Here is a 25,209-nt window from a genome sequence, read left to right as displayed (position 1 = left end):
AAATATGAGAGGGGGTGGTTACACTGATTACATTTTATATCTAATTCCTATATTTATTATTCATTCTCCAAAGTTAGTATTTTGAACATCTCTTAAAAGGTGCATTGCTTTATTCAACAGCATCAATCACTGCCAATATTAATATCGAGGTCCCATAAAATTGGTGCATGTGCAACTTCTTGAAAATTTCAACTTTAATTTTTATTAGAGCGAGTTTTAGCTCATGCACCTCCGCTGATATGTTTGGAAATGTGTGGGGAATGACCATGGGAATCTCAAACAGGACTAGATTGCTCAGGTCACCTACTTGGGGTATGTGTCTGCCTGAACAGCAGAACTCCCCCTTAGGCAAAATTCCAAGTTATGGAGGGTCATCCCAGGAGCTACTTTTCTGCACCCCTGAATGCCTTTAGCAGCTCTACCAGTTCTTGAAGGACAAAAGGAAGCCCATTCATCACTACCAGGAATAGGACTGCACAAAAAGGGACCCTACTGGGCATTTTCCAGAAGGAAGACAGTCTCCGAAATCTAAACATCTTTGGGATGCCCTTTAAGTGGACTGCCCCATCCTCCTCCTGCAGATTCTAAAATGCCTCTCAGCACAGAGAACAGCGATGGAGGCCTGCTGATACCCTAAGCTAACTGAACTACGGCCAAACTACAGAGGGCAAAAACCTGTCCAAGAATCCTGTAGAACAGCAGTGTCAAACTCAAGACCCACAGGGTGCTTAGATCTGGCCCATGGGGCTGACCTGGGAACAGCAAAGGATGCAGCCCTCCCAAGCTCAGTTTTCACTGGCAGAGGGCTGCAGGATACTGTTGTGGCTGAAAATGGGGCCCAGGCTGTGTTTTCACTGGCAGAGGGCTAGCAAAAGAAACAAACAAACAAAAAAAGGAGAAATGTTTTCCCTTTTGCATTTGAGCATGCAAGAAGGGACAGGAAAGGAGAAAGGGAGAGAGGAAAGATGGGAAGAGAGCAAGGAAGGAAAAAGAAGAGAAAGAAAGAAGGAAGGAAGGAAGGAAGGAAGATTATAATGAGAGGGAGGGGGGGGGTCTGAGAGAAGTCCTGCCTTAGTACTTGGCTACCACATGAGTGCCCCCGACATGAGTGATGTTGAGCTGGCTACGCCCCCCCTGCCACGCCCCCTGCCCCCACCCAGGTCAAACACAACCCTGATGAAATCGAGTTGACACCCCTGCTGTAGAAGCTTTAATTATATAGGAACTGCACATGAATTCATTGTATGGATTCATTCCCACTCACCAAACTACATTATATAGGAACCCTATCTGCCAGTTTTTCATCTGGGCAGTTTTCAGATCTACAAGTATGAACTCTTCTGCCAAGTGCATCTGAAATGCTTCTCAGCTCCACAATAGGGACTGCGTCCTCTCTATGAGTCAAGTATCAAGCTGAGAACCTGACCTAAGAATTCTGCGATGCCAGAGGACGTACGTGGAACTGTCCTTGAAAGTACAGAGTTTGAGAGGAAGAGGCAACCTTTTGGCTACCACTGCATCATGGGTTACACCATGGCTCCTTGCTGTGAATCCTGAGAGAAAAGTTGCCAAAGTTATTCCTCTTGGTTTGATCCTCTTCCCTAATCTAGTATATCCTTCAAACCAGCTTGACAAAATGGCTACAAGGAGAACTGGAGAAGCACACATCAATCAAGGACAAAACTGGAGAAGCTACAACCAGCTAACATCCATCATGTTATGGATGATGGATCCAGGTCCATTTTGTGACATTTAAGAATGGAGAAAAATCAAACACGAAGCCCATGTGAGGGGCAATGACAGCCTTCTTTCAATGATTTCCAAGGACAATTTTCTTTGGATAGCATCATATGGAAAACCTTCCATTTCACAGGAGGAATTTACTGTTTGAGCAGGCTTGATGCCAAGCTACTCTGATCAGCCAGACGGGGCATTTGTGTCCCACATTGTTTTGGTTCCCACAGCTGCTGGAGATAATTTTTTTTTAGCATCCAAAGAATGTTAAAATTATAAGTTCTGGGCAGTGGGAAGAAATGTGGGGGAAGGGAGTAGAAGAGCATTCTTTTAAAAAGTTGCTTGTATACAGATCATTGCAAAAAATAAGCATTCTGCATGGAATGCAGAGGAAGACTGGCCAAAGACTACATAGCACTAAAATGTTCTCTTACCAAGCAATCCACATTTTTCAACAAGAAACCCAAATGTATCAATAGAAGAAAATATTTGTAGCTCAGGGTTCAACAACATCTACGCACCATTTAAAGGACACAGTCAAAAAGTGAAAAGGAAAACAAACCAACCAACAAAAAACACCTCAAGGCATCTCCTCACCAGCAACTAACACTCAGAGAAGCAGAGAGTAATATCAGGATTAATACCAGAAAAAAAAAGTCAAGCAGTAAACCACAACCTAATCAAGAGGCTCCCAGGAACACCCTCATCAACGCTGGCAGGGCAAGCCACTTGGTTATAAACAGAGGGGCAACCCCACTCCCTTCCAGCACTGGTGATGTTGCCTAGTGGCAAAATGAAACATCTGCAGGGAAACCACTCAGCTCAGAGAGCACGATGGATCCCACAAATCAAAATATTATTGATTATATTGATTTTAAAATATATGAGCAGTCTTTTGTTGTATGTTTTGGGTTTTGCCAATCCTAGTGAGGAAAAAGCAGGTATGTGGGATGCCCAAAGCCTCATCAGTAACGCCCGAGATTTCAGACACCTCTCTTGCCTCCTGGGTTGCATAGAGATGGATAGGTGAGAAGGAGAGCAACGTCCAATTCCTTAAATGCTGTCCCCATCCCCACAGCTGGAAGCCTCCAATGATGCAGCCTTCCATGACCCCAGGAGGCAGGCGGTCCCACTACTGGATACAGCTTAGAAAATTCCTCCTTATTTTGAGTTTGAATCTCTCGCTCTCCATTCTTGTCTGACTTTGGGGAGTTATGGGAAATCCACCCCTTCTTCCCTGTGACAGCCTTCAAAGATTGGAAAACTGCTATCATGTCTCCCTTCGGCCTTCTTTTCTTCAGTCCAAACATATGAAGTTCCTTTAATTTGTCACTCTCCTCTTTCCAGTTCAAGCCAATGAGGATGTCAGCAGGGAAGGTTGTAGGTTGCATTTGTGAGCTGCTCCTACTATTTTTCCCCCCAAGGAGCCCTACTACCGAGTACGAGATCCCAGATTCTGTGGCATGCTCTGCCCACCTGCAGCACCCCTGCCAGTCAGTGTTCCCTTGGACACATGCACAGAGTCATTACTGGAACTCCTTATTCCCTGCCTGAGGTCTCCACTGGCCCACACCCACAAACCAACTCCCACGTGTATCTGCCATGCACGCTCCTCCGTACCCCTTGCTTGCCTCTTCACTCTTGATAACCTCCATGGTCCTGGAGTTTCAACAGCAACCAGGTCACTAAGCAATGCAATTGTGTTGCACTTTATTATAGCCATACTGCTTAGCTATGGAAACTCTGATCCCCGAAGCCAAAGCAATAGCAACAGCATTTATATACCGCTTCACAGTGCTTTACAGCCCTCTCTAAGCTGTTTACAGAGTCAGCATATCGCCCCCAACAATCTGGGTCCTCATTTTATCCACCTCGGAAGGAGGGAAGGCTGAGTCAACCTTGAGCCTGGTGGGATTTGAAGTGCCAAATTGCAGGCAGCCGGCAGGCAGCAGAAGTAGCCTGCAGTACTGCACTCTAACCACTGCACCTCCACGGCTCTATACATGGCTTGCTTGCCATATTATTCTTTCAATAACCCCAAAAGTCAGCTTAGGCTAGGAGACAATAGTTTTCCCAAGGTTACCTACTGAGCTTCCCAATTAAGCATGTTTTGATCCCAGATGTTTCCATCCCTAGACCAACACTTTAATAACATTAGATCCGAAGTAGGAAGTAAACAGGTGTTTCCAATGTGCTTTCTGTCAAATGTTTACTGATTGGATTTCCCTTTCTTCCAAGGAAAACATATACCATTCTTAGCACTTTCTTATTCTGTTTCAGAAATATTCTGTCTTTGTTGCAGCGTCTCTTTACAAATGATTTGCAATCATTATGTGTTGATTTTTAAATACTTCTTTACTTGAAATGTGCTTTTAATCCAATGGGACATTCTGATGTCTTATAATCTGTCACAATCATGAGATTAGAAATCACGCAACCAACCCTCAAGAGACGCTGCTCCAGTGACCACAAAAGCTGCTGCTTCTGCTCCCCAAAAGTCCCCAAGAACATCTGGGTCTTTCAAGGAAATTGGGGGAAAGTCAATCCCAAGAAGCTTCCAGGCTGGCAGAACAGCTGAGAGAAGCAAGTCCATCTGAAGGTCTCTTCCTATCTTCCTTCTGAGTCTGTGTGACAGTCACTATACAGGTGGTCCTCCACTTACAACGGTTCACTTAGTGACCATTCAAAATTACAACAGCACTGAAAAAAATGACATGACCATTTTTCACACTTATGACCATTGCAGCATCCCCATGGTCACGTGATCGAACTTTCGATCCTTATCTTGGGTCATGTGATCTTTTTGTGAGCTTCTGGCAAGCAAAGTCAATGGGGAATCCAGATTCACTTAACAACACTGTTACTAACTTAATGAAGGCAATGATTCACTTAACAACCAGGGCAAGTCATAAAGTGGGGCAAAACTCACTTAAGAAATGTCTCATTAAGCAACATAAATTGTGGATGTAAGTCGAGGACTACCTGTACAGTAATAGGCCACATTGTTCCTAAGTAGCATCCTCCAATTCCACCCGTACAAAAAGGCCTCTAAGGAAAATCTCCAGGGTGAAAGAAACAGGTGGGGAGGACCCTTCCCCACTTCAGATACTTTCCCTCCCTCCATACTCTTGAAAGCTCTCCCTGGTGTTCTCTTTAAGCTTCATAAGGCAGCCCTGAAAAAGGACTGAAATAGTTTTAAATCCCTGTTTTATATCCTATTAAGCAAGTGCCCAGTCCTAACCAATGCCAAGATGACTAAGCAGGTATTATTATTACCTCATGGTGTAAGCTCTCTTCCTTAGTACTTCTCTCACACAGGCACGCACAAGTACAAAATGCGAAATATTGTGATACATATTTTGCCACTTGTCTCGCCACAGTCACACTATCGTTCCTTTCCATTTCTGGCCCAATCACAACTTTTGTACACCACTCCCATTTGCACACCTTCTAAATGACCTCACTCTTCATTCATTCTCAAGATAGACTTTCTGCACGGATCACAATTTACACTGAACAATCGGTGCTGGCAGGGTTCACTTTTACCAGGGGCCCTGAGACATATGAATGGTGTAGGTGTTGTCCGAGTATAAATGTGGAACTTACCACAAGAGCAGCATGTAAAGCAGTTGGTATGGTAAAGGTTCCCCATGGCCTGGCAAGCTTGGCTGGCCCCATATACCCCCTTTCCACACTTGATACAAATACCTTTGGAGAAAAAAAAAAAAAAAGAAGGCATGTTAGACCTTGTTAATGGTCTGCAGATACCCCTCCCCACTAGAAATCTGCAGGTCTCTTATTTATAGGACAACATGACATTCCAACAGAAGAGCCGTGGGGTGCAAATGCCTCTAACCCCTGTGGTACACTTCTAATTTCTTCAGCCTTTTCCTCTTTCCCATCCTTTTCTCTCCATCTTTTCCTGCTCTGTTGGAGGCAGCGAGTGGGTATTAACATGCTCATACTTACGTGCTTCTGTGCATGAGTGACCATGCTTGTTAAACTCAAATGGGAACCAGTTATTGTTGCCAAGGAGTAGCTTATTTCAGAAGCAAGTAATTTTCTTGCCAGCTATTGCTTTTATTTATTTTTTTCTTGGCATTGGGAGGACATTGGGAGTGGCTTCATATGGGAACTCCATGCCGCCCTTTCACTGGAGTTGGCTGTCCTAAGTTGACAAGGAAGCTGGACATTGGACAGGAATGTCTTCTGATTAGCTTTTTTCTATTTACTTTTCCTTTGGGGGGCACCTTAAATTTGGGGTTCTCTCCTTTTGGATAAATACAGTATTTATCTTCGTATCTGCTCAGAACAGAATTTGCGTATCAATGACACTGAGGGGGATACCCAGAGATTTTGTCTTATGCACATGTGGTTTGTTAGGCTATCTTGGCTGATCTCAAAAGCTCGGTAGGCACACATCTAGTTAGGATATGGATGGGAGGACACCAGGAAATCTTACAGCTGTAACCTACTGAAAAATCAGAAGATGGTACTACATTATTTATGGATTTATTTCATCGGTCTGGAAACAGGCAAAATCTACGTTCTAGTATTACCAGAGGTAGAGAGGATAATCCGTTAGTTCTCTTCCTAATATATTTTCTTGCCACATGTACATTAGAATGTAATCTCTCATATTGCAAAACTGGGATTAGAAAGAAAGCCCTTTTAGCTATAAAGAGAAGAACGGAATGACCAAATTGGAAGGGCAACAGAGGTCACGTAATCCATCCTCTACCCTCTGCTCAAACAAGATTCACTGGAAGGATCTTTGGCAGATGATTGCCTAATGGCCCTGACCTTTCTGAAGACCTCCAGCAAAGGAGAACTCACATCATCACATGGCAGCAAATGGATTAAAACGTTGGTATTAAATTACCTAGTTTTTACATTCAGAAGGAAGATTTTAAAATTCTGGGCAAACAACTTCCCAAAATGAAAATACCATTTTTGATTTATAGACAATCACCAAGGAAATATTACCTTGCGTTTGGACTGGGGCTCATTCCTACAGAATAAGCACTGATCCCTCGTTCAGTTCAACCCCTTGTCCCTAATTGGTGTCTTAATAATACTAACAATTCTTCCAGGGTCTTTGGGCAACTTTTCGCTCCTCCAACTTTCAGAATCTGAGCACAACACTAACTAACTGACTTTGTTAATGTTTCAGAACAATAGAAACTGTTTCCCTGAGTTTCAGCCCAAACATCCTTAATGAAACATCTTGTTTTCTGCAAACTCATTCATAAAACATGGCCAGCTCTTGCCACCCCCCAACCCCCCTTCAATCGATTCATGCATAATCCTCTCCTGGGAAACAGCATTGTACCAGAGAGCCCGTTGTGTTTTATCTGCCTCCTCAACCTTTCAACTATTAGCAAGTTCCTGATGACTGCAATGCATTCAATTGAAAAATGGAATCACCGAACAACTGCCAGGTTAAAAAAGCGTTTTCTAGAACATTCAGCATGTAAGTCATCAATATAACTGAAATTATTCCTGATGTAGTTTATGCAAAATATGTATGCCTTGGACGAATAGATGCCCATCGCATCATGAGTGCACAAAAGCTAAGAAAAGATTTTGCAACTGTTGACATTCCATTGTCAATTACATGAAATGTCCAATTTTTTATTTATATATAAAGATAATATATAATATATAAATATAATATAAATACATTTAGCTACCCACAGCCGCTTTCTAGTGTGATATGGGCAACACATAAATATGCAGAAACTGGTATCTTGCCTTTCACGTGTATATCACTTTAAGCACCAAAAAAAAAAAAAAAAAAAAAAAAAACTATTGCAAAATTTAAAGAATGAAAACCATGATAAAAACATCCACAAGAAATTATCTAATAAAAAGCAAGCAGGGACAACAAATAACACTTTCAAGTTAAATGGATGCTACTTGAGAGTAAGGAATAAAATGAGATGCGCAAAGATCATCAGACAGGGGCCAACGGGCGGCTGCAGGTACCCCTCGGATTATGACGATTTGTTCAGCAATAGTTCAAAGCCACGATGGCGCTGAACAAAGTGACTTGCATTGCAGCACTCCCCCAAGTCATCTGATCAAAATCTGGGCACTTGGCAGCCCATTCGCACTTATGACCTTCAACTCCCCCAGGAGATGGTGAAGGCCAGCTAGAGCTCTGGGCGACAGGGCCTTGGAGTGTGTGTGTGTGTGTGTGGGGGGCTCTGTGGCGGCTACATCTTCACATTACGCTGCAGCTCAGAGCCACGGGGCCGAGAGAGAGCAGAGGGGCTTTTGAAGGCTGCCCTCGTTTTAAAAGTAACAGGTCAGAAAAAGAGCTGCCTCTCAAGAAAGATGGGAGGTGGAAAGAGATTAGAGTCTAAGTCTCTTAAGAAAGGTAGGTGAACAATATTTTTAGCTGCTTTTCTTAAAATACTGGGAATCAGACATGTTTGCTGTCAGGAGGAATTCCCAGCCGTGGATCCAGATTTTTCTTTTTTCTACCTTGCCTCCAAGGCTGGCCAACCCTGCAGGCCAACAGCTGGGGAAGTGGAAACCGGGTGGCGAGGCCGGATTGAAACACTTGGGCTGGGAGGGAATCCTGGAACAAGCAAATGCCAACATCTGTCCAAGCCACTTAAGCACAAATTTGACGTATATGTTCCCTCCCCCATCTGTATCCAAGGAGGAAAAACGGACACAGATACCACCTTTACTGTACAATATCTAGATGGAATTATGTGGAAATAAAAACTTGTGTCACTTGATTTCAGTTCCAGGATGTAACATTCACCCTAGAAATTATGTAAGAGAAGAAGCTCTGATTTAGGAGCCAAAAGGTGGAGCTCGACCTGCTTCCTCGAAAGCACCACGGAGGGCCTTCCTTCTCCAGCACATGAAATACATTGAACAGGGGCTGCTTTGGGAAGTTGGGACGGCCCAGTTACCGACGGAGTTGCCACAGATTCTGCACTGCTGCTCCAGGTTTGAAGACGCCAACTTCTGGGTGCTCATGTCATGCATTTTTCAGCACCCATGAGCTACAGGGAATCTAGTGGGGCAGCTGATTCGGGAGGGGACGATGGATACAGTCTTTCCCCCACAAATCACAGGCAAAATTAGCTGAGAGGGTGGCTTTATGGCCAAATTTTGGCAGTATGATCAAGAGCGAGTAAGGGAGACTCTCTTTTTCAATGTATTATTGTTACATTAACATTTCATTCTTTTAAGTAAATGTTACCGTATGCCCCTTGGTAAACTTTGCTTTTTAGTGAAGAGCTTTACTTTAATGAAAAAACAAAAGTATCCTCTATCTTTGGCCCCATGCACCAAGTTTATATAAAAAAAGGAGCTGACTTAAAAAAAAAGATGGTTACAGACGAAGCTTTTTTTTTTTAAAAAAAAGATGTATATATGAAATAGGGGAAGATCTACTGCTTGGAAAAACTGATAGGATAGAAACAAATAACGGGAGAATTAGAAATGGGCAAATATTGCTCCTACTGTATTTTCCAAAAAAGGGACAAGAGATAAATATGTGTCTGTCAGCCTAAAGCTGACACCGAGCAAAACCATGAAATAATTAAGCAGGTGATTTCAGGGAAGAAATGCAATACATTCTGACTTGAAAGGTCCTTGCAGGGCTGTAGGACCACTACACAGGTACATCAAATGTTCTGCATCAAGCCAGAGATATGAGTGGAAAAGGGCCAAGACCAGAGAAGTCATTCTTCCTGGAATATGCATCCAGCAATGGATTGTAGGAAGGACACCGACAGACGCATCCAGATGTGGGAAACGAAGATGGTGGGAGCCAGTCACCAGACAAGATAGCAAGAGACTGTGTGAGTTCAAGTCCCACTTTAGCCATGAAAGGGTGACCTTGGTTCAGTCACTCTCTCTCTGCTCGACTTGCCTCACAGGGACTCAGCCAATGTGTGTGGGAAAGGGGGGCTGCCCAAGTTCTAGCAGGGACCGAGGGATGGGAGAAAAACTGTCAGTTACATCCCTGCACCTTTACCACTGGAGACCCACAGAAGAACCTTTGCTCAATGTCATTGGTGCCAAATGAATTGGTCCTTAGGATGAACCCTGCAAACCTGCTTTATTGCGAAGGTTGTGGAGAGTGTGGTTGCGCAACAGCTCCTGCAGTACCTGGATGAAACCGTCTATCTAGACCCGTGCCAGTCCGGCTTCAGGCCTGGGTACAGCACGGAAACGGCATTGGTCGCATTGTTTGATGATCTCTGGAGGGCTCGGGACAGGGGTTGCTCCTCTGTTCTGGTCCTATTAGAGCTCTCAGCGGCTTTTGATACCATCGACCATGGTATCATGCTGCACCGGCTAGAGGGATTGGGGGTGGGAGGCACCGTGTTGCAGTGGTTCTCCTCCTATCTCTCCGACCGGTCGCAGTCTGTGTTGGCAGGGGGGCAGAGGTCGACCTCGAGGCGCCTTGTTTGTGGGGTGCCACAAGGGTCGGTCCTCTCGCCACTCCTGTTCAACATTTATGTGAAGCCGCTGGGTGAGATCATCCGTGGATTTGGGGTGCGATGCCATCTGTACGCTGATGACACTCAGCTGTACATCTCCACCCCAAAGATGCCCTTGAAGTGATGTCCTAGTGTCTGGAGGCCGTGCGGGTCTGGATGGGGAGGAGCAGGCTTCGACTCAACCCTTCCAAGACCGAGTGGCTGTGGATGCCAGCATCCCGATATAGCCAGCTGGCGCCATCGCTGGCTATTGGGGGCGTCATTGACCCCCACAGAGGGGGCTCGCAACTTGGGCATCTTCCTGGACACACGGCTGTCTTTAGAAGAGCACATGATGGCAGTGGCCAGGGGGGCTTTTTATCAGGTTTGCCTGATACGCCAGTTGCACCCCTTTCTGAGTCGGGATTCCTTATGCAGTCACTCATGCTCTTGTCACTTCTCGCCTGGACTACACCAACGCTCTCTACATGGGGCGCCCCTTGAGGAGCACCCGGAGGCTCCAAATGGTCTAGAATGCGGCCGCGCGGGTGATTACGGGAGTGACATAGCGCTCCCATATAACACCTCTCCTGCGCGAGCTGCACTGGCTCCCGGTGGTCTTCCGGGTGCGCTTCAAGGTGTTGGTTCTCACCTTTAAAGCGCTCCATGGCTTAGGGCCAGGGTATTTACGAGACCGCCTTCTGCTACTGATAGCCTCCCACCGGCCAATACGCTCTCACAGAGAGGGCCTCCTCAGGGTGCCGTCGGTCAAGCAATGTGGGCTGGCGGCCCCCAGGGGGAGAGGCTTCTCTGTGGGGGTACCCGCCCTCTGGAATGAGCTACCTCCCGGAATACGGCTGATTCCGGATATCCGCACTTTCCGTAAGGCCCTGAAGATGTTTTTATTTCAGCAAGCCAGCCTGGCCTGAATAGGTTTTATGGGTTAGTTTTAATTGTATAGATAGGAGTTTTAAATTGGGAGGCCGTTTAATTTAATTTATTTTTAATTATCTTAACTTTTATATTGTATGTTATTTTAATTCTCGGCTGTTCACCGCCCTGAGTCCCTTCGGAGAGAAGGGCGGGATATAAATTTAATAAATAAATAAATAAATAAATAAATAAATAAATAAATAAACTCTTGCAGAAACCAGGTCAAAGAAGTTCCCTAATTCCACGAGAAACAAATGCCGATTCTTGTAATAAAATAAGAAAGCACCACTTGCAAATTTGCACGTGTACATTTAGCACGTTCGCTTATATTTTAGGAATGGAATTAAGGAACTCTTGGCAAGGGGCAAGAAGGAATACTCATTACATGAGACCAGAGAACAAGAACAAAGAGTAGCATTTGCCGAGTCACTGGAAGAAAACACAGCTGCATTGTTTGCCAAAGTTATGTACTGAAAATAAAATTTGGCCTATGGACAATTCTAGTACTTTGGGAGAACATTTGTGTACAGCAGATCGTGGTCATTTCCCTCCACTAAACAGATGCTATTTCACTTGGGAAAATTGTTCAAAGAGGCACTGGAGTATCTGAAGAATGAAAAAACGCTACAGCCCCCTTTTTGGGACAAGCCTATTAAAAAGACCAACAAAAAGTGATTCGGTCAGCCTCGGTGCCCTGCCCATCCCACTCTTCACATAGAGTGTTGCTGTGCTATGCAAATCCGGCACCCACTCTTAGCAGCACCTGCTCAGATGCTTCTAGAAAAGGCATAAGATAAAGACTCCTTTTGTCTCTGTTTAGCACCTACCTCTGTGCTTTCCAATGCAGAGAACTTCTGCAATCAAGTACACTTATTGTAAATGTCTTTGGAGATTCTCAGTCATCCAGGTCATTTGGTACAGTTATTGTATCTGCCCACTACGAATTTAGAACACAGAAGCCACCCAAGCTGTCATCTGTAACTTCACAATGGCAGTGAATTTTATCAGCTAATTATGAGATCCATAAAGACATAGTTTATCAAGATGATCCCATGGTGACTCTAAACATTGAGTTTCTCCTAAGTGAGCACCATCCAGAAGTCCTGCCTTTCCAATCCCCACAATTGGATGTGATGGGCCGGTGCCTGGAGGCCGTGAGGGTCTGGATGGGAGTCAACAGGCTCAGACTTAACCCAGACAAGACCGAGTGGCTGTGGGTATTGCCTCCTAAAGACTATGTCGATTGTCCATCCTTGGTCCTGGGGGGGGGGGGAAACTGTCCCCCTCAGAACGGGCTTGCAATTTGGGTGTCCTCCTAGACTCACAGCTAAGATTAGAGCAACATCTCTCAACTGTGGCTAGGGGGAACCTTTGCACAGGTTTGCCTGGTGCACCAATTGCAACCCTACTTGGATCAGGAGGCTCTCCCCACAGTCACTCATGCCCTTGTCACCTCATGGTTAGATTATTGCAACGCGCTCTACATGGGGCTACCCTTGAAAAGTGTTTCGAGACTACAGTTGGTCCAGAACGCAGCCATGTGAGCTGTCGTGGGTGCACCTAGGTACACCCACATTACACCAATTCTCCGCGAGCTGCACTGGCTCCCTATTGGTCTCCGGTCACAATTCAAGGTGTTGGTTATTACCTTTAAAGCCCTACATGGCTCAGGGCCAGGGTATCTTCGAGACCGCCTTCTGCCGCATAGCTCCCAGCGACCGGTAACATCCCAGAGTTGTTCTCCTCCGGGTCCCATCAGCTAAACAATGCCGGCTGGCGGGCCCGCGGGGGAGGGCCTTCTCTGTGGCTGCCCCGGCTCTCTGGAACCAGTTACCTCCTGAGGTCCGGACCATCCCCACCCTATTGGCCTTTCGGAAAGCGGTGAAGACCTGGCTTTTCCGGCAGGCCTGAGGCCGTTGATCTCGCTGTTGCGATCTGGCAAGATCCGGCCATGAATGGTGTGAATGAGCTTTTAATTGTTTTTAATGGTTTAACTTTTAATGTTTTATATATGGTTTTTAAATGCATTGTAAGCCGCCTTGAGTCTTTGGAGAAAGGCGGCATACAAGTTGAACAAATAAATAAAATAAATTTTGAGCAAGCAGGGAGTTGTAGTCTCCAAACATCTAGAGAACATATAGTTAATACCATGTTTACATACATTTCAGTCATTTCCTGTTTCTAGTGAATACTTTTCTCCCCCCCTCCCCCCAGTTAAGAGATTAGGTCTCTTCTCCACTGATAGAAAAAAGTAACCCAGGCATTTCTTCTGCAGTGACAGAATTCTCCCAATCTGGGTCTATAACGACATCTAGCAAAATACTCTTATTCAAAATTGATAACAAAATTACTTAATCTTTGTATTTTACTATACAAAGAGCTTTAACATACATTAAAGCTCTTCACATATTTAGCTGCAGTTCTGACAAGAACTTTGTGTTGTGTTGTGTTGTATTATTACCGGTAATAACAACAACAATAATAATTTCAGTGACTTTCCTAAAACCACCCAGCAAATTAACAGTGACAAGACACGTCTTCAACTATTATAGCCCTTTTTCTTAGCCAGATACAAATACTATGACAGCTCACTTAGATTTACTCCTACAGTCATAAGCAGCTAGAATTTCATAGGATCAACCAGCAGGGGACAAGATCCCTTACGCTCTTCTAGAGGAATGCACTAGCTGTAACCAGCCTGAACTCAAGGCACTACAGTGTGAAAATTCTGTCTGGGTAAAAAAAGGAACTCACAAACGGGTAATTCAGTTTCCGAAATTAGTGCAACCTTCACTGCTCACTTAATGAACATTTATTTTAGGAAGTCTTCATTTGGAAAAAAATCTTCAAACATAGCAGCAGATCTGATAACCTAACTTCCAAGAATCACATTATTGGAAGGGACAACAGAGCCTCAAGCAAATCAAAACTTACAATATCAGCTATTTATTTCTAGGAAGCTTCACCCAAAGTTGAACCGAAGTTATTTCATGCAATTTCTTCCTTCTGGTTCTAGTCCTTCTCTGGAGCAACCACAAGACACTTCTACATGGCCATGTTTCAAAAAGCAGGCTTGCATGTCTAATCTTACTGTTCTACAGACTAAATTTTTTAGCCCTTTCTGTCATTTCCAGATGCTTCCCCATCTTTAAATCATCATGCAATGGACACATTCTAACTTATAATATCCTTCTTAAAATGTGGCACTCAGATGCAGCATTCCGTGTCTCTCAGGGTCTATCATAAAAATGCACCGGGAACTATCATATGAGGTTTATGCATGTATGGCACATCTCTAAGGCTGCTTGGCAGGTGCATAAAATTGAAAGCAATTCTTTCCAAGTATGAGTTACAGAGTCAATTCTGCAAAATTTATGAAGAAGAAAGACACAGGGTTAGAGAATTCCAATAACTGAAAGTGAAAGCTTTCTTTTGTAGCAGCTTTGATTTTTTTTTAAACTAATATTCAGGTATCTGTTTCAAAGATGCTCTTTTGTTTCCTTGCAGACAATCCAAATGTTTAAAAAATTACAAATAAATAATCAGATGGAGAATATCTCAAGGCACAAAAAAACCCACAGTAGCTTTAGACTGGTTGCTAAATGAAATCACAAGGGCTGGGTTAGTCTTGGAATTCCTCCCACCACCCATTTTCCAAGGGTCATCCCACTGAATGTGCTGCTGACTGAATATTCTAAAACAAATTTTCAAAAAGGGGAATTAAGTTTTAGAAGGATGAGAAACAAATTGAACTGGAGAATCCACGATGCTCTCTGAGCTTGGTTATTTGCTAGCAGACGTTTCAGTACCAGACTAGCTAATATCATCAATGCACCAATTATGTTATCTAGTTGAATAACGAAACAATGCAAGCAAACAACCAAGCTCAGAGAGCACCAAAAATTCCACAGTTCAGCCTTGAGCTATAGATTGAAAATGAACTGGTCTAAATATGACAGGTTTTAACAGATCCACAGACAATAGTGGAGAAGCTCTTGCCAAGAGAAGGACGTGGCCCATAAAGTAAGGGTACAGAACAGAAATATTCAATAACCCCTGGCAACTAAAAACAAAAACATTAAAACTAGTGGAAAGGGTGGAACATACATGGAAACTCACAAATAACTAGCAACTTCAAACTTATTAGTTAAGTTAGAGAATGGTTTGAAAATAACAGTATGAAATGCAGGCTTCGATTAACAAAAACAACATCTAATGCAGATGTACAGAATTGAGGTGCAAAGTGCGTGTATACATACATACATAGATGGTGTGTTTATACATACATACATGTGAAATGGATTCCAGCAATGAAAAAGCCCAATTTAATTATGTAGGATTATGACAAATCCTAGGGCGTAAAAGCTCTACTTTAGTCTCTGCCTCAATTACCATCCAGACAGGTACAAGAAAAAGAGAGAGAGTGCATGAAAATGATAAAAAGACTGGGAACTAAGTCCTAAACATATAAACCGAGCAAACTGACTGTATTTAGCCTTGAGAAAATCTGAAAGGGGGAGACAAACAATAAGTCTTCCCATATCTAAAATACTGTACAGAAGTCAACACTTGCTCTCCATCAATCCCAAGGGAAGACACAGAATAGGAGTGAATTTACAAGGAGGTAGCTTTCAGTTGGATTATATTCCTGTACAACCTTACAAAAAGTTTAACAAGAATAAAACCAAAGAGGGGAGGGACTCCCTTCACTGGATGCATTCAAATAGCACCCGAACAACAAGCTGGCCAAATAGTGGACTTGACGGCCTCTTCCAGGTTCCGCTAGTGGAAACCCAGATTATTAGAACTCTAAATATGAGAATGTGGGGCCAATACAGAAGAACTGGCAAGCAGACTTTTCTTTTTCCAGTGTCGGTATCTCTCGGGGCCTTATGGCAGCTCTCCCATATTCTGCACTCATAGCTGACTTACAAGAGTACTATAAGGAATCAGATAACCTTGACATGGGTGGACCTTATCTGTTACCAAAATGACAAGGGGAAACACAGGGTTTAAGTCCAAAACAAGAAGGCATAGGCCAGTGATGGCTAACCTTTTTGCCATTGTGTGCCAAAAGCGGGGGGGGGAGTGTGGGGGGTTGAGCCACCCATAATTCAATGTACCCCGCCCCCCCCGTGCATGCACGCACGACCCCCCTGCGCTCCCACCGCTTTTGGCCCGGTAGGCCTGTTTTTTGCCCTCCCCAGGCTCCAGAGGCTTTTTAGGAGCCTGGGGAGGGCGAAAACAGCCTCCCCCACCCCCGGAGGCCAGAAACGGCCCATTTCCCGATTTCTGGTGGGCCCAAAAGGCCTGAAAATCAGCTGGCTGGCATACGCATGCACTCTGGAGCTGAGCTAGGACAATGCTCGCGTGCCCGCAGATGTGGCACGTGTGCCATAGGTTTGCCATCACGGGCATAGGCAAAAGACACAGACAGATACTTCCCTAATTAATATGAGTCTCAGACAGGGTGGGGCGGAGAGAGAGTAAAGACTTGCAAGATTCTGTTACTATGTCCAAAATTAAGGAAAATAGTTTTAGCCTTGGAATGAAGTTGATTTCTTGGTCTATATCAGTGTTTTTCCAACTTGGCAATTTCCAACTTCTAGAATTTCTAAGCCAGCAAGGGTACACAAAGAGGCACACTGCAAATTGGGGACAGTGTGAGAGGGGAGCTGTGTGGGTAAGGGAGGGTACTTGAGAGTCAGAGCGATGCAGGTCGGGGAGAGTGCAAGGTCGGTGGGAAGTGCAGCAAGGATTGGGGGGGAAGGTTGTGTGTGTGTGTGTGTGTGTGTGTGAGTGTGAGTGAGTGCTAGTAGCCAGCCGAAACACAGAGGGATTGGAGGAGGGCGCATGGCTGGTGGAGACTTATTTCAACAACTTGCAAACTTCCCTGCTCTTGGTTCTCTGGGGAAGTCAATAGGGAAGGTTGCAAATGATGATCATATGATCACAGCACTTGGCAACCGATTGCTCTTAGATGTGACCACAGGGTACTGGAAGAGCCAAAACTCATCATTTGTTCAGGGTAGTTGTAATTTGGAACACTGTTGACCAAATAGTCATAGGTCAAGGTCTACCTGCATAAGGAATGCCTTTGTTGACATTTGAGATATCACTTTAGAAGCAGGAATGTCGGACACTGCTGTGTTGTTGACAAATTGTGGTTGTATTACGGGAAGCAAGCAGAATCCAGTCACAAAAACAAATATATGAAAGACTATGTGGGAGAGGAAGGGAAGACTCAAGAGAGTCATGGTAAGAAGCTGATGAGAACCTCAAACAGAGAGGAGTGAAAGCTTAAAGAGCACAAGGTAGCCTATGAAAAAAGTGTGAATGTGGTGGAAGCTTCAAGAGGGTTGTTTCATAGAAACAAAGGTACAAAGAGTTACAAGGTAATGGAATTGGCATATACTGCCTTTAGTTATAATTTCCTTTCTTCTTAGGCTTATGTTTTCATGTTCTATGCTTTCCCTGAAAGGAAAAATATAACGCATATATTTGTATTATTTCAATCATTATACTAAGGTTCTAAACTGTAGGCTGGAATTCTGAGCATCACAAGAAAAGTGTAGAATCATGTTTTTAAAAACTGCTCAGGCTTTACAGAGGCTGCACTGTTAAAACTCATTCCAGATTTTGCCTGTGTGATTTTTTAAAAAATTCCATTCAATCCTGTCAGATTCTTGCAGACTACTGGCCAAGATCATGCAGTTTTCTTGCCAAGATTTTTCAGAAGTGATTTGCCGTTGTCACCTTCCTAGGGCTGAGAGAAAGTGAGTGGCCTAAGGCTGCCCAGCTGGCTTTATGCCTAATGAGGGACTAGAACTCACTCTCTTCTGGGTTCTAGCCTGCTGTCTAAACCATTACACCAAACTGTCTCTGCATGTGCAATAAGTACAGACATTGAAAATTCCCAGAAACAGAACGAAAAAGTTAAAAAGGCTCTCAGAGAACCTCAAATCAGGGATCCCCAAACTCTTCAGTTCATTGACCTTTCCATGAAATATTCTGAGGTAGCTTATTCCATTCTTGAATGGCTATTATGCCTGATCCACTTTTTGTAAGATGTAGCTGAATTTTCTAGTTCTAAAACAATTCTGAAGAATTCTGCTGCAAAATTCTACACGGCAGCCCTTTAGACAGCCTAAGGCAGGAGTGGGCAATTCATTTTCCCAAGGGGCCATATATGAAACTGGGACTGTTGTGGAGGGTCGAACCAATAGGGCTACTCCCTGCCCTGGCGGCCCCCACAGGAACAGCCAAAGGGCCGTAGGTGGCCTGCAGGCCGTAGGATGCCCAGGTCTACTCCAAAGTCATTATGATACCCCCCCTCCACACGATTTTATCTTCCTCAGGCTAATGATACCAAATACCCTCAACTGTTCTCTTTCTTCTTCCCTATTATTGGTTGCTGTCTTCTATGTCCAGTTTGTCCTACAATATTGGACCTGGAATTAGGCCTAATATGCTACATGTAATTTGAGCATGACTTCTGCTTTTGACAGTCTACTTCTGCTGATGACTCTAAGTCATTACACGCAACTCTCCAAACTTGCACCCCCCTCACCCGGTCTTTTCTTACAAAGATTCGACCTCAGGGAGAGGATCACTCTCATTTCACCTCAGAAACATGCTAAACTTCATCAACTCAGAAGCAGATATGGTACACTCTTTCTGGGTCATGGAGTTCCATTTCACCACGAAAACAGACAATAGTTTCCTGTCATGGAGAAGGGGAAACTCCAAAAACTAGAATGGAACTCCTGGAAGAGGCACAAGAAAATTAAAAAGGAAAACTGCCAGCCTTCTTCCACTTAAAAGATGAGAAATCTCTAGCCTTCCTTCTCCTAAGTGCCATTAAGTGTGTAGCTACTACAAGGATACCCTACGCTGCCTTGGCAGTACAGATAGCCACATCCAAAACCTGCCTGGATTCCTCGGGGCGTTTTCGGCATTCAAACAGGGCATTAGGTGGGCTTTAGCTTCCAGGATTCTCTCTACTGGCCATTCCTGATGGCTAGCAATGATGGCTGCCCCATTGAGAGATTGGCAGATCAGCCAAAACTCCAGCCAGATGGTACAAAGGGGCCACCTGGCCTGTCAGTTTGCCACGTCTACCTCTAGCTGGCCAGATGTTGCAGGAAACTTGCAAGGCCCAGAAAAGGACGGCCTGAGGCCTTCTTGGTAATGCAGCTGCCCTTCCGGTCCTCATGGTGGCCTGGAGTTGGAAGGGGCCGTGGGGACCACTGGGCTCCAAACTTGGGGTTTCAACTTTAGGCAGCCCCTCTTGGCTCAGCTAGTGAAACGTAACTGAAGCCCCAAACTAGTCTTGTTAGGGTGGAAAAAGAATCCCAGCAAAAGCTCATTTCTGGCTGAGTGACTCCTCCAGGGAGGGCATTCAGGGGGAGGCGGCACCCCTCCCTCTCCTTGCCCTCTGGACGGAGCACCTAATCCAGGCAGCTCCACCTGCGGGGGGGGGGGGGCTCTCCTCCCTAGGAAGGGATCGAGGGAGCCACTTGGGGGGGGGCTGAAAAGGCTTCCTTCTGACCTCATTGGTGCTTGGGAAAGAATCTGGCCGTAGCAGCGGCAGATTGCAAGTCGCAGAAGCAGAGCCTTTCAAGCAGCCTGCCAGGGGCCAAGGGAGCCTTCGGCTGCTCTTTACCCGGCCCCTCTGAAGAGGCTGGGAGGACGGGAAGCCAGGGCAGCCGGGGCCTTGGGGCACCTGAGAGGAGGCGAAGGGGAGCCGTCCGTGGCTGGGCGACCCCACCGCAGCGCCAGGGAGCCCCGCCTGAGGAGGGGGCGGAGGGCGCTTCCCCACGAGGACTCACCGAAGTACTCCTTCCGCACGTGCAGCTCCAGCTCCTTCTCCAGCTCCAGCGTCAGCGCCTCCAGCCGCCGCTCCACCTGGCTGGGGCCGCTCTCCCGGGCCGGCGTGACCTGGCAGGGCAGCCGCAGCTTGGCGGGCTCGGCGTCGGCCGCGGGGGGCCCGTCGTCGGGCAGCAGCGAGGCCCGCGGCGAGGGAGCCGGCAGCTCCGGGTAGGCGCCCATCGAGCCGCGGGAGCTGCGCGAGCTGTGGCTGGAGAGGCTGGAGCGCGGGCTGGCCAGGGAGGCGGCGCCGGCCGAGCTCGACGGCGCCAGGGGCCGGCCGGCCGCGGCCTCCAGCTCGGCCGAGGAGCGCGGGCTGGCGTGCCGCTGGTCGTAGCCCAGGCTGATGCCGCTGGTGCGGGCGCTGCTGGGCTTGCTGCCGTCGGAGGAGCCGGCCAGGCTGGCGCGCGGGCTGGAGGGCTTGCTGGCGTCGCTGGCCGTGCTGGCGTAGCTGGAGCGCGGGCTGAGCGGCGCCTCGGCGGCCGAAAGGCTTCCGCGCGGGCTGGCCAGGGCGCCGCCGCCGCTCCCCGGCGCCGGCCCGCAGCACGTCGAGGCCCGCGGACTGGCCCCGCCGGCCGCCTTGCCGCGCGGGAAGCCCTCGGCCGAGTAGCGCTTGTAGCAGGGCAGCGCCACCTCGGAGCGCGGGGCCTCCTCGCCGGGCGGGGCGCGCTGGGGCGGGCAGGCGGGCTCCCCCGACGGGTAGGGCGGCGGGGGCCCGTTCAGCGGCTGCTCCCGGCGCCGGCGCCGCCCGACGCCCTCCTGGGGCAGCGCCGGCTCCGCCATGGGCTCGCCCGGCTCCACGCGCTCCGGCCGGCTGCTCAGCGCCGCGGCCGCCCCGCGTCTCGGCGCCAGGAGCCGCCGCCAGGCATCCCGGCCTCGGCCGGCCACGCGCGGGGGAGGCGCCGCGGGAAGGTCCGCCTCGCGCCCGGCCGCTCCGCTCGCCGCCCCTGCGCTGCGCTGCCCCGTCCGGGCCGGCGCTCTCCGGACGGCGCCTCCTTTGTGCGGGCGGCGGCGGCGGCGGCGGAGGAACTTCTTTGTGTGGGGCAGGAATGCGCGGAGGAGCCCGACGGCGCTGCGTCCCTCTGGAATGCGCTTCGCTCCGGAGCCAGACAATGGCTTGAACCGGGCGAGGGCGGGGCCAGGGAGACGCCCCCCCGCCCCCTCCTGCCTTCCTCCGCGGGCGAGCCCCCCCGGACCCCCTGCAGCTTCTGCCCCCCCCTCCTCCCGCCATGCGCCTGCCCGCCTTGGACCTTCGGGGTCTGGCTCGACGGCACGAGGGGAGGTGGCGCTGCGAGTCCCGGCCTCGGCTTGTGCCAGCGCAGTCCGTCCTCGCTTTATAGGCCGGGAGGACCGGCGACTGGAAGTCCGAGCCCCAGGAACTCCTTTGGGGGCTGGGCTCATTCAGCCAAGCAGGGCAGCAGCTGAGCGCTTCCTCCGGGGCTCGGGATGGCCCAGATGAGAGACCCCCCCCACCCCCGCTTTCCGCATCTTAGTGGGCGAAGGCAAAGTTTCCCGTTTGCTGCCTTCTGCCGATCCAGAATGCGGGCTCGCTCAGCGGCCGAAGGAACTCCCTGCCACATAATACACGCGGGTAGATGCATAATTTAATATTGATTTGTTTATTTCGTCATGTTTATGTAGTGTATATTGGAGATGGAGACCCTTTGAGGCTTCTAGGCCACCAAATTTCATTTTAATGTATGCCGATTAGTGTATATTCAAAGTGACAATAAAGTTATTCTAAGTCTTAAGTTCTAGGTCTTGCCCAGGAAAAAGAGCCAGCCTCACCTCAGGTGTTCCTCTCACCTGGAAGCCAGCTTGTGAGCAGAGGTGGCCAAAGGACAGGCCGGAGGAAGACCCTGAGGACCAGCCCTGGGCTTGGGGGGGGGCTGTTCTCTTACCAGGAGCCCTGCCGCAGCTCTCAGAAGGCTCCCATCCCTGGGGAGAGGAACAAGCAAGCAGAGCTGGTGCAGCCCTCCCATAACAGGCACCCTTTCTGTTCAGGGGTGCCTGTGTCTGTGTCTGTGTGTTCTGCATCATCCTTGCTTTCGATTTTAAGGAAATGCAGATTGCTACAGGCGCTCTGGAACTCCCAAGACCCTCATCAGTCCCCTAATCCCCATGCCTGTTGCATCAAGAGGTTCTGCAGTGAAAAGAACTTTGTCTCTCTCAATTATGCATTATTTTTCTCTCTCTATGTGTGTTTGTGTGTTTGTGTTACAATGGCCCTGAGCAGAGTGAAAAACGTTTTCCCTGCAATTCTGGTTTCAGTGTGCTTTGGGAACAGAAGAGCAGAAAATGGAAACTGCAGGCTGCCCCTGAAATGCTCCGATGTAGCAGGATGCACATTAGACGGAAATACAAAGAACCAGGCTGCAACAGCTAGAGAGCAGGGCAGGATCTACCAATTTCTGCAGAAATGCTCCAGGGAGCGACAGGATCCTGGAGGGCCCAAGGGGTGCAGCCCCATAGCAGGGCCTGTTGAATGGGAGTTGAAGCACATGCCATGGTTGAACGTGTGGGTGGACTGCCGGCTGCCCAGATTTTGATCCTGTGACTGCAGGGGGCGCTGCAGCAACCACAACTTCAAGGAACAGTTCAACTTTGTCATAATGTCCAACAATTGTGGAAGGAATGGCTGTTAAACTAGGGTTACCTGTAGCATGTCTGGTTCCTATTGAAATATTGAAAGGTTCCTAAAAAAAATTATTTTGCCAAAATAATAATTAAAGTGATTTGGGTGGGACAGGAACCTGGTGGGCAGCAGAAGTAGTATCTGGGTACAAGGGGAAGGCCAACCCATACCATCAGCTAAATGTTGGCTAAGCATGTAGAGTGATTCGGTCTCAGTGAACTTTTTACGTCCAAATGTAGATAATCCTTGATTTATGACCTTCCGATCTCTTAACAACCATTCAAAGTTAAGTCAGACTCAAAAAAGTTACTCATGACCAGTCCTTGAAGTTAATGACCTCACCATTTTCCTGGTCATGTGATTGGATTTTGGGTGGCTTGGCAACCAGTTCACATTTACGACCAGTTGAATTGTCTGTCACATGACATTTTTTGCTGCTTTCCAGCAAAATGAATGGCATAAAATACCCATTGGATAAGATGGATTTGGACTTACAAGCCATGTGATTAGTGACTTAACAACCATTGTAAAAAGAGTCATAAATTGGAGTCTGGTCACGTGATGACTCAACAACCAAAATTCTGGGCTCAATTGTGGTCGTAAATTGAGACCTATCCATGTAGGAGGGAAAAAGTCAGCAGTGAAATCTGGCCGGATCTATCCAGCTTGCGCGAACCGGTAGGGCCAGCAGCGGGAGTCTCCACCCACCCACTGAGACGTCATTATGTCCCGTTTTTGACCCTCTGCGCATGCACAGAAGAGGTACGTGCACACTCACATTTCTGAACTGGTAGCAAAGGTAAGTGCATTTCACTGCTGGAAAAAGTATCCCGATTTTCATAAACTATAAAGATTGAAGACCTTTGAGATCGTGTGTTCTAATATTTGAGGTGCTGAAGAAAGGGTCAAGCTATTTTCCAAAGCACCTGAAGGCCAGACAAGGAATAATGGATGGAAGCTGAACAAAAGATTCAACCTAGAAATAAGGAGCAGCTTTCTGACAGTGAGATCAACCCATGGAACAAGTTGCCTTTGGAAGTTGTGGGAACTTCCATCACTTGAAGCTTTCAAGAAGAGACTGGACTGCCATTTGTAATAAATGGTATAGGGTCTCCTGCTTGGGCAGGGGTTGGACTAGATGACCTACAAGGTCCTGTCCAACTCTTGTTATCATCTCCCACAGTCTTTCACTTGCACAACAATCTCTACTTCAGCATCCATGATAGATCCTACTCCTGACTCTGCTCACCTTCTGAGGAAGTCTGTTCTTTCTTGCAGTTGTTAGGAAATTATTCCTGGGTTAGTGTTAGTTAGTGTTAGTAGTGTTGGCTCCACATCGTGTCCTGCCATTCTGTTGGAAGGGGGCTCTCAGGGCACAATGGCCTTGGAACCAGGCAGGAACCGGCTGAAGACAATCGGAGGGGGTGGGGGGAAGGGGAGGATGACTTGCTGGCATTTTTTGCATGCTTTTGCTGTAACTGCTTGGGAATTAGGGAGAGGGATTGCCTTCAGAGACGGAGCAGTCTCTGTCCCAGCCGATTTGTTGACCCAAATCTAAAAAAATATTTTATAATTTTGTTTTACTGACCTTTCATTGATAACTTGCATACCATTTTCATTGCCCACCAGCCTTAATACAATTTAGATTCTTGCCATTCTTTCAATAGTTGAATGTTGATACAGCCAAGCACCAGCTGCATAAGCAGCCAGAAGATTCAGCCATGATTGATATGCCATAAATACCTAAGATTAGATAGATGGGGCCATCCCCTGGGATTCAAGGCTTTTAGAGACATTGATGTAAGGATGGCAGGTAAAGAAACGGAGTTCACATTCTGTCGTTCTGAAATAAGATTGCTCTTTCCTTATTTAATCCACCTAACAAGCCTGTTAAAAACCAAATCTTTTAACAAAAATACTGAGAATGGAGGTTAATAAAGTCCTCAGCTCTCTGCAGATTAAACTCCACATGTGCATTCATGAAGTGCAGCTTCTTCAGTCACATCAGGTAACCATGTGTAGGCCAGATTCTGCCCTCATCCCCAAGGACCGAGATGAAAGTAGGCTACCCTTTCTGTAAATGCAGTAAAAACTAGATCCTGGGTCTTGAAGACAACATGATGAACTTGGCTTTTATACAGATCACTGAGAAACAAAGAATACTTCCTTGTTTAAAGCTGTTTCTTGCAAGAATCCCAAATCTACTTTCAGGTCTATGTTGTGGATTCCTTTGGAGTTGATCAAGATGCTCAACAATGAAGGTTATAGCATTTTAGTTCCATTGCAATTTTCATTTATTGATTGCTCCTTCTGCTATTAAGGTAAGCATCTCAATCCAACTAACAACACTTCAAAACCATATGTATGTATGTATGTATGTATGTATGTATGTATGTATGTATGTATGTATAAATAATAAAGTGTTTTTCTATCGAAGCACCTGGTCTACCCCAATGCTCCAATCCAGGAGCCCTCAAGCAATCGTATTCACGACAAACCATTTTATATCAAGTTTATATTTGCTGATAAAGAAATAAAGGGAGTTGATTTAAATGCTCTCATGGCAAATAAAGATTTTTTTCCAAC

At 46.7% G+C, this 25,209-nt stretch overlaps 1 protein-coding gene and 1 long non-coding RNA gene across 3 annotated transcripts in view; one reads left to right on the top strand and one right to left on the bottom strand.

The window, feature by feature from the left end:
- WTIP (WT1 interacting protein) overlaps positions 1 to 20,870 on the bottom strand; it is a 54,450-nt gene extending 33,580 nt beyond the window's left edge. Inside the window, exons 1-2 of one of the 2 annotated variants that reach the window (XM_034425568.3) lie at positions 19,952 to 20,868; positions 5,341 to 5,442 (exon numbers count right to left, since the gene is read on the bottom strand). In XM_034425568.3, the coding sequence (XP_034281459.2) occupies positions 5,341 to 5,442; positions 19,952 to 20,771 (922 nt within the window). In that variant the 5' untranslated portion in view covers positions 20,772 to 20,868. Of the gene's footprint in view, positions 1 to 5,340; positions 5,443 to 19,951 lie in introns of both variants that reach the window. The other variant, XM_087877141.1, reaches the window with a different exon arrangement.
- A 454-nt stretch (positions 20,871 to 21,324) lies between these two features.
- On the top strand, positions 21,325 to 25,209 carry LOC148112311 (uncharacterized). Its single transcript, XR_015729615.1, has 2 exons — positions 21,325 to 21,579; positions 22,260 to 25,209. It is a non-coding gene; the product is annotated as an uncharacterized LOC148112311 (long non-coding RNA).

This window comes from Pantherophis guttatus, chromosome 11 (assembly GCF_059756535.1).
Source record: "Pantherophis guttatus breed Tessera chromosome 11, ASM5975653v1, whole genome shotgun sequence".
NCBI lineage: Eukaryota > Metazoa > Chordata > Lepidosauria > Squamata > Colubridae > Pantherophis > Pantherophis guttatus.
The sequence above is the reverse complement of the archived record's forward strand: the minus strand, read 5'-3'. Positions and strand labels throughout refer to the sequence as shown.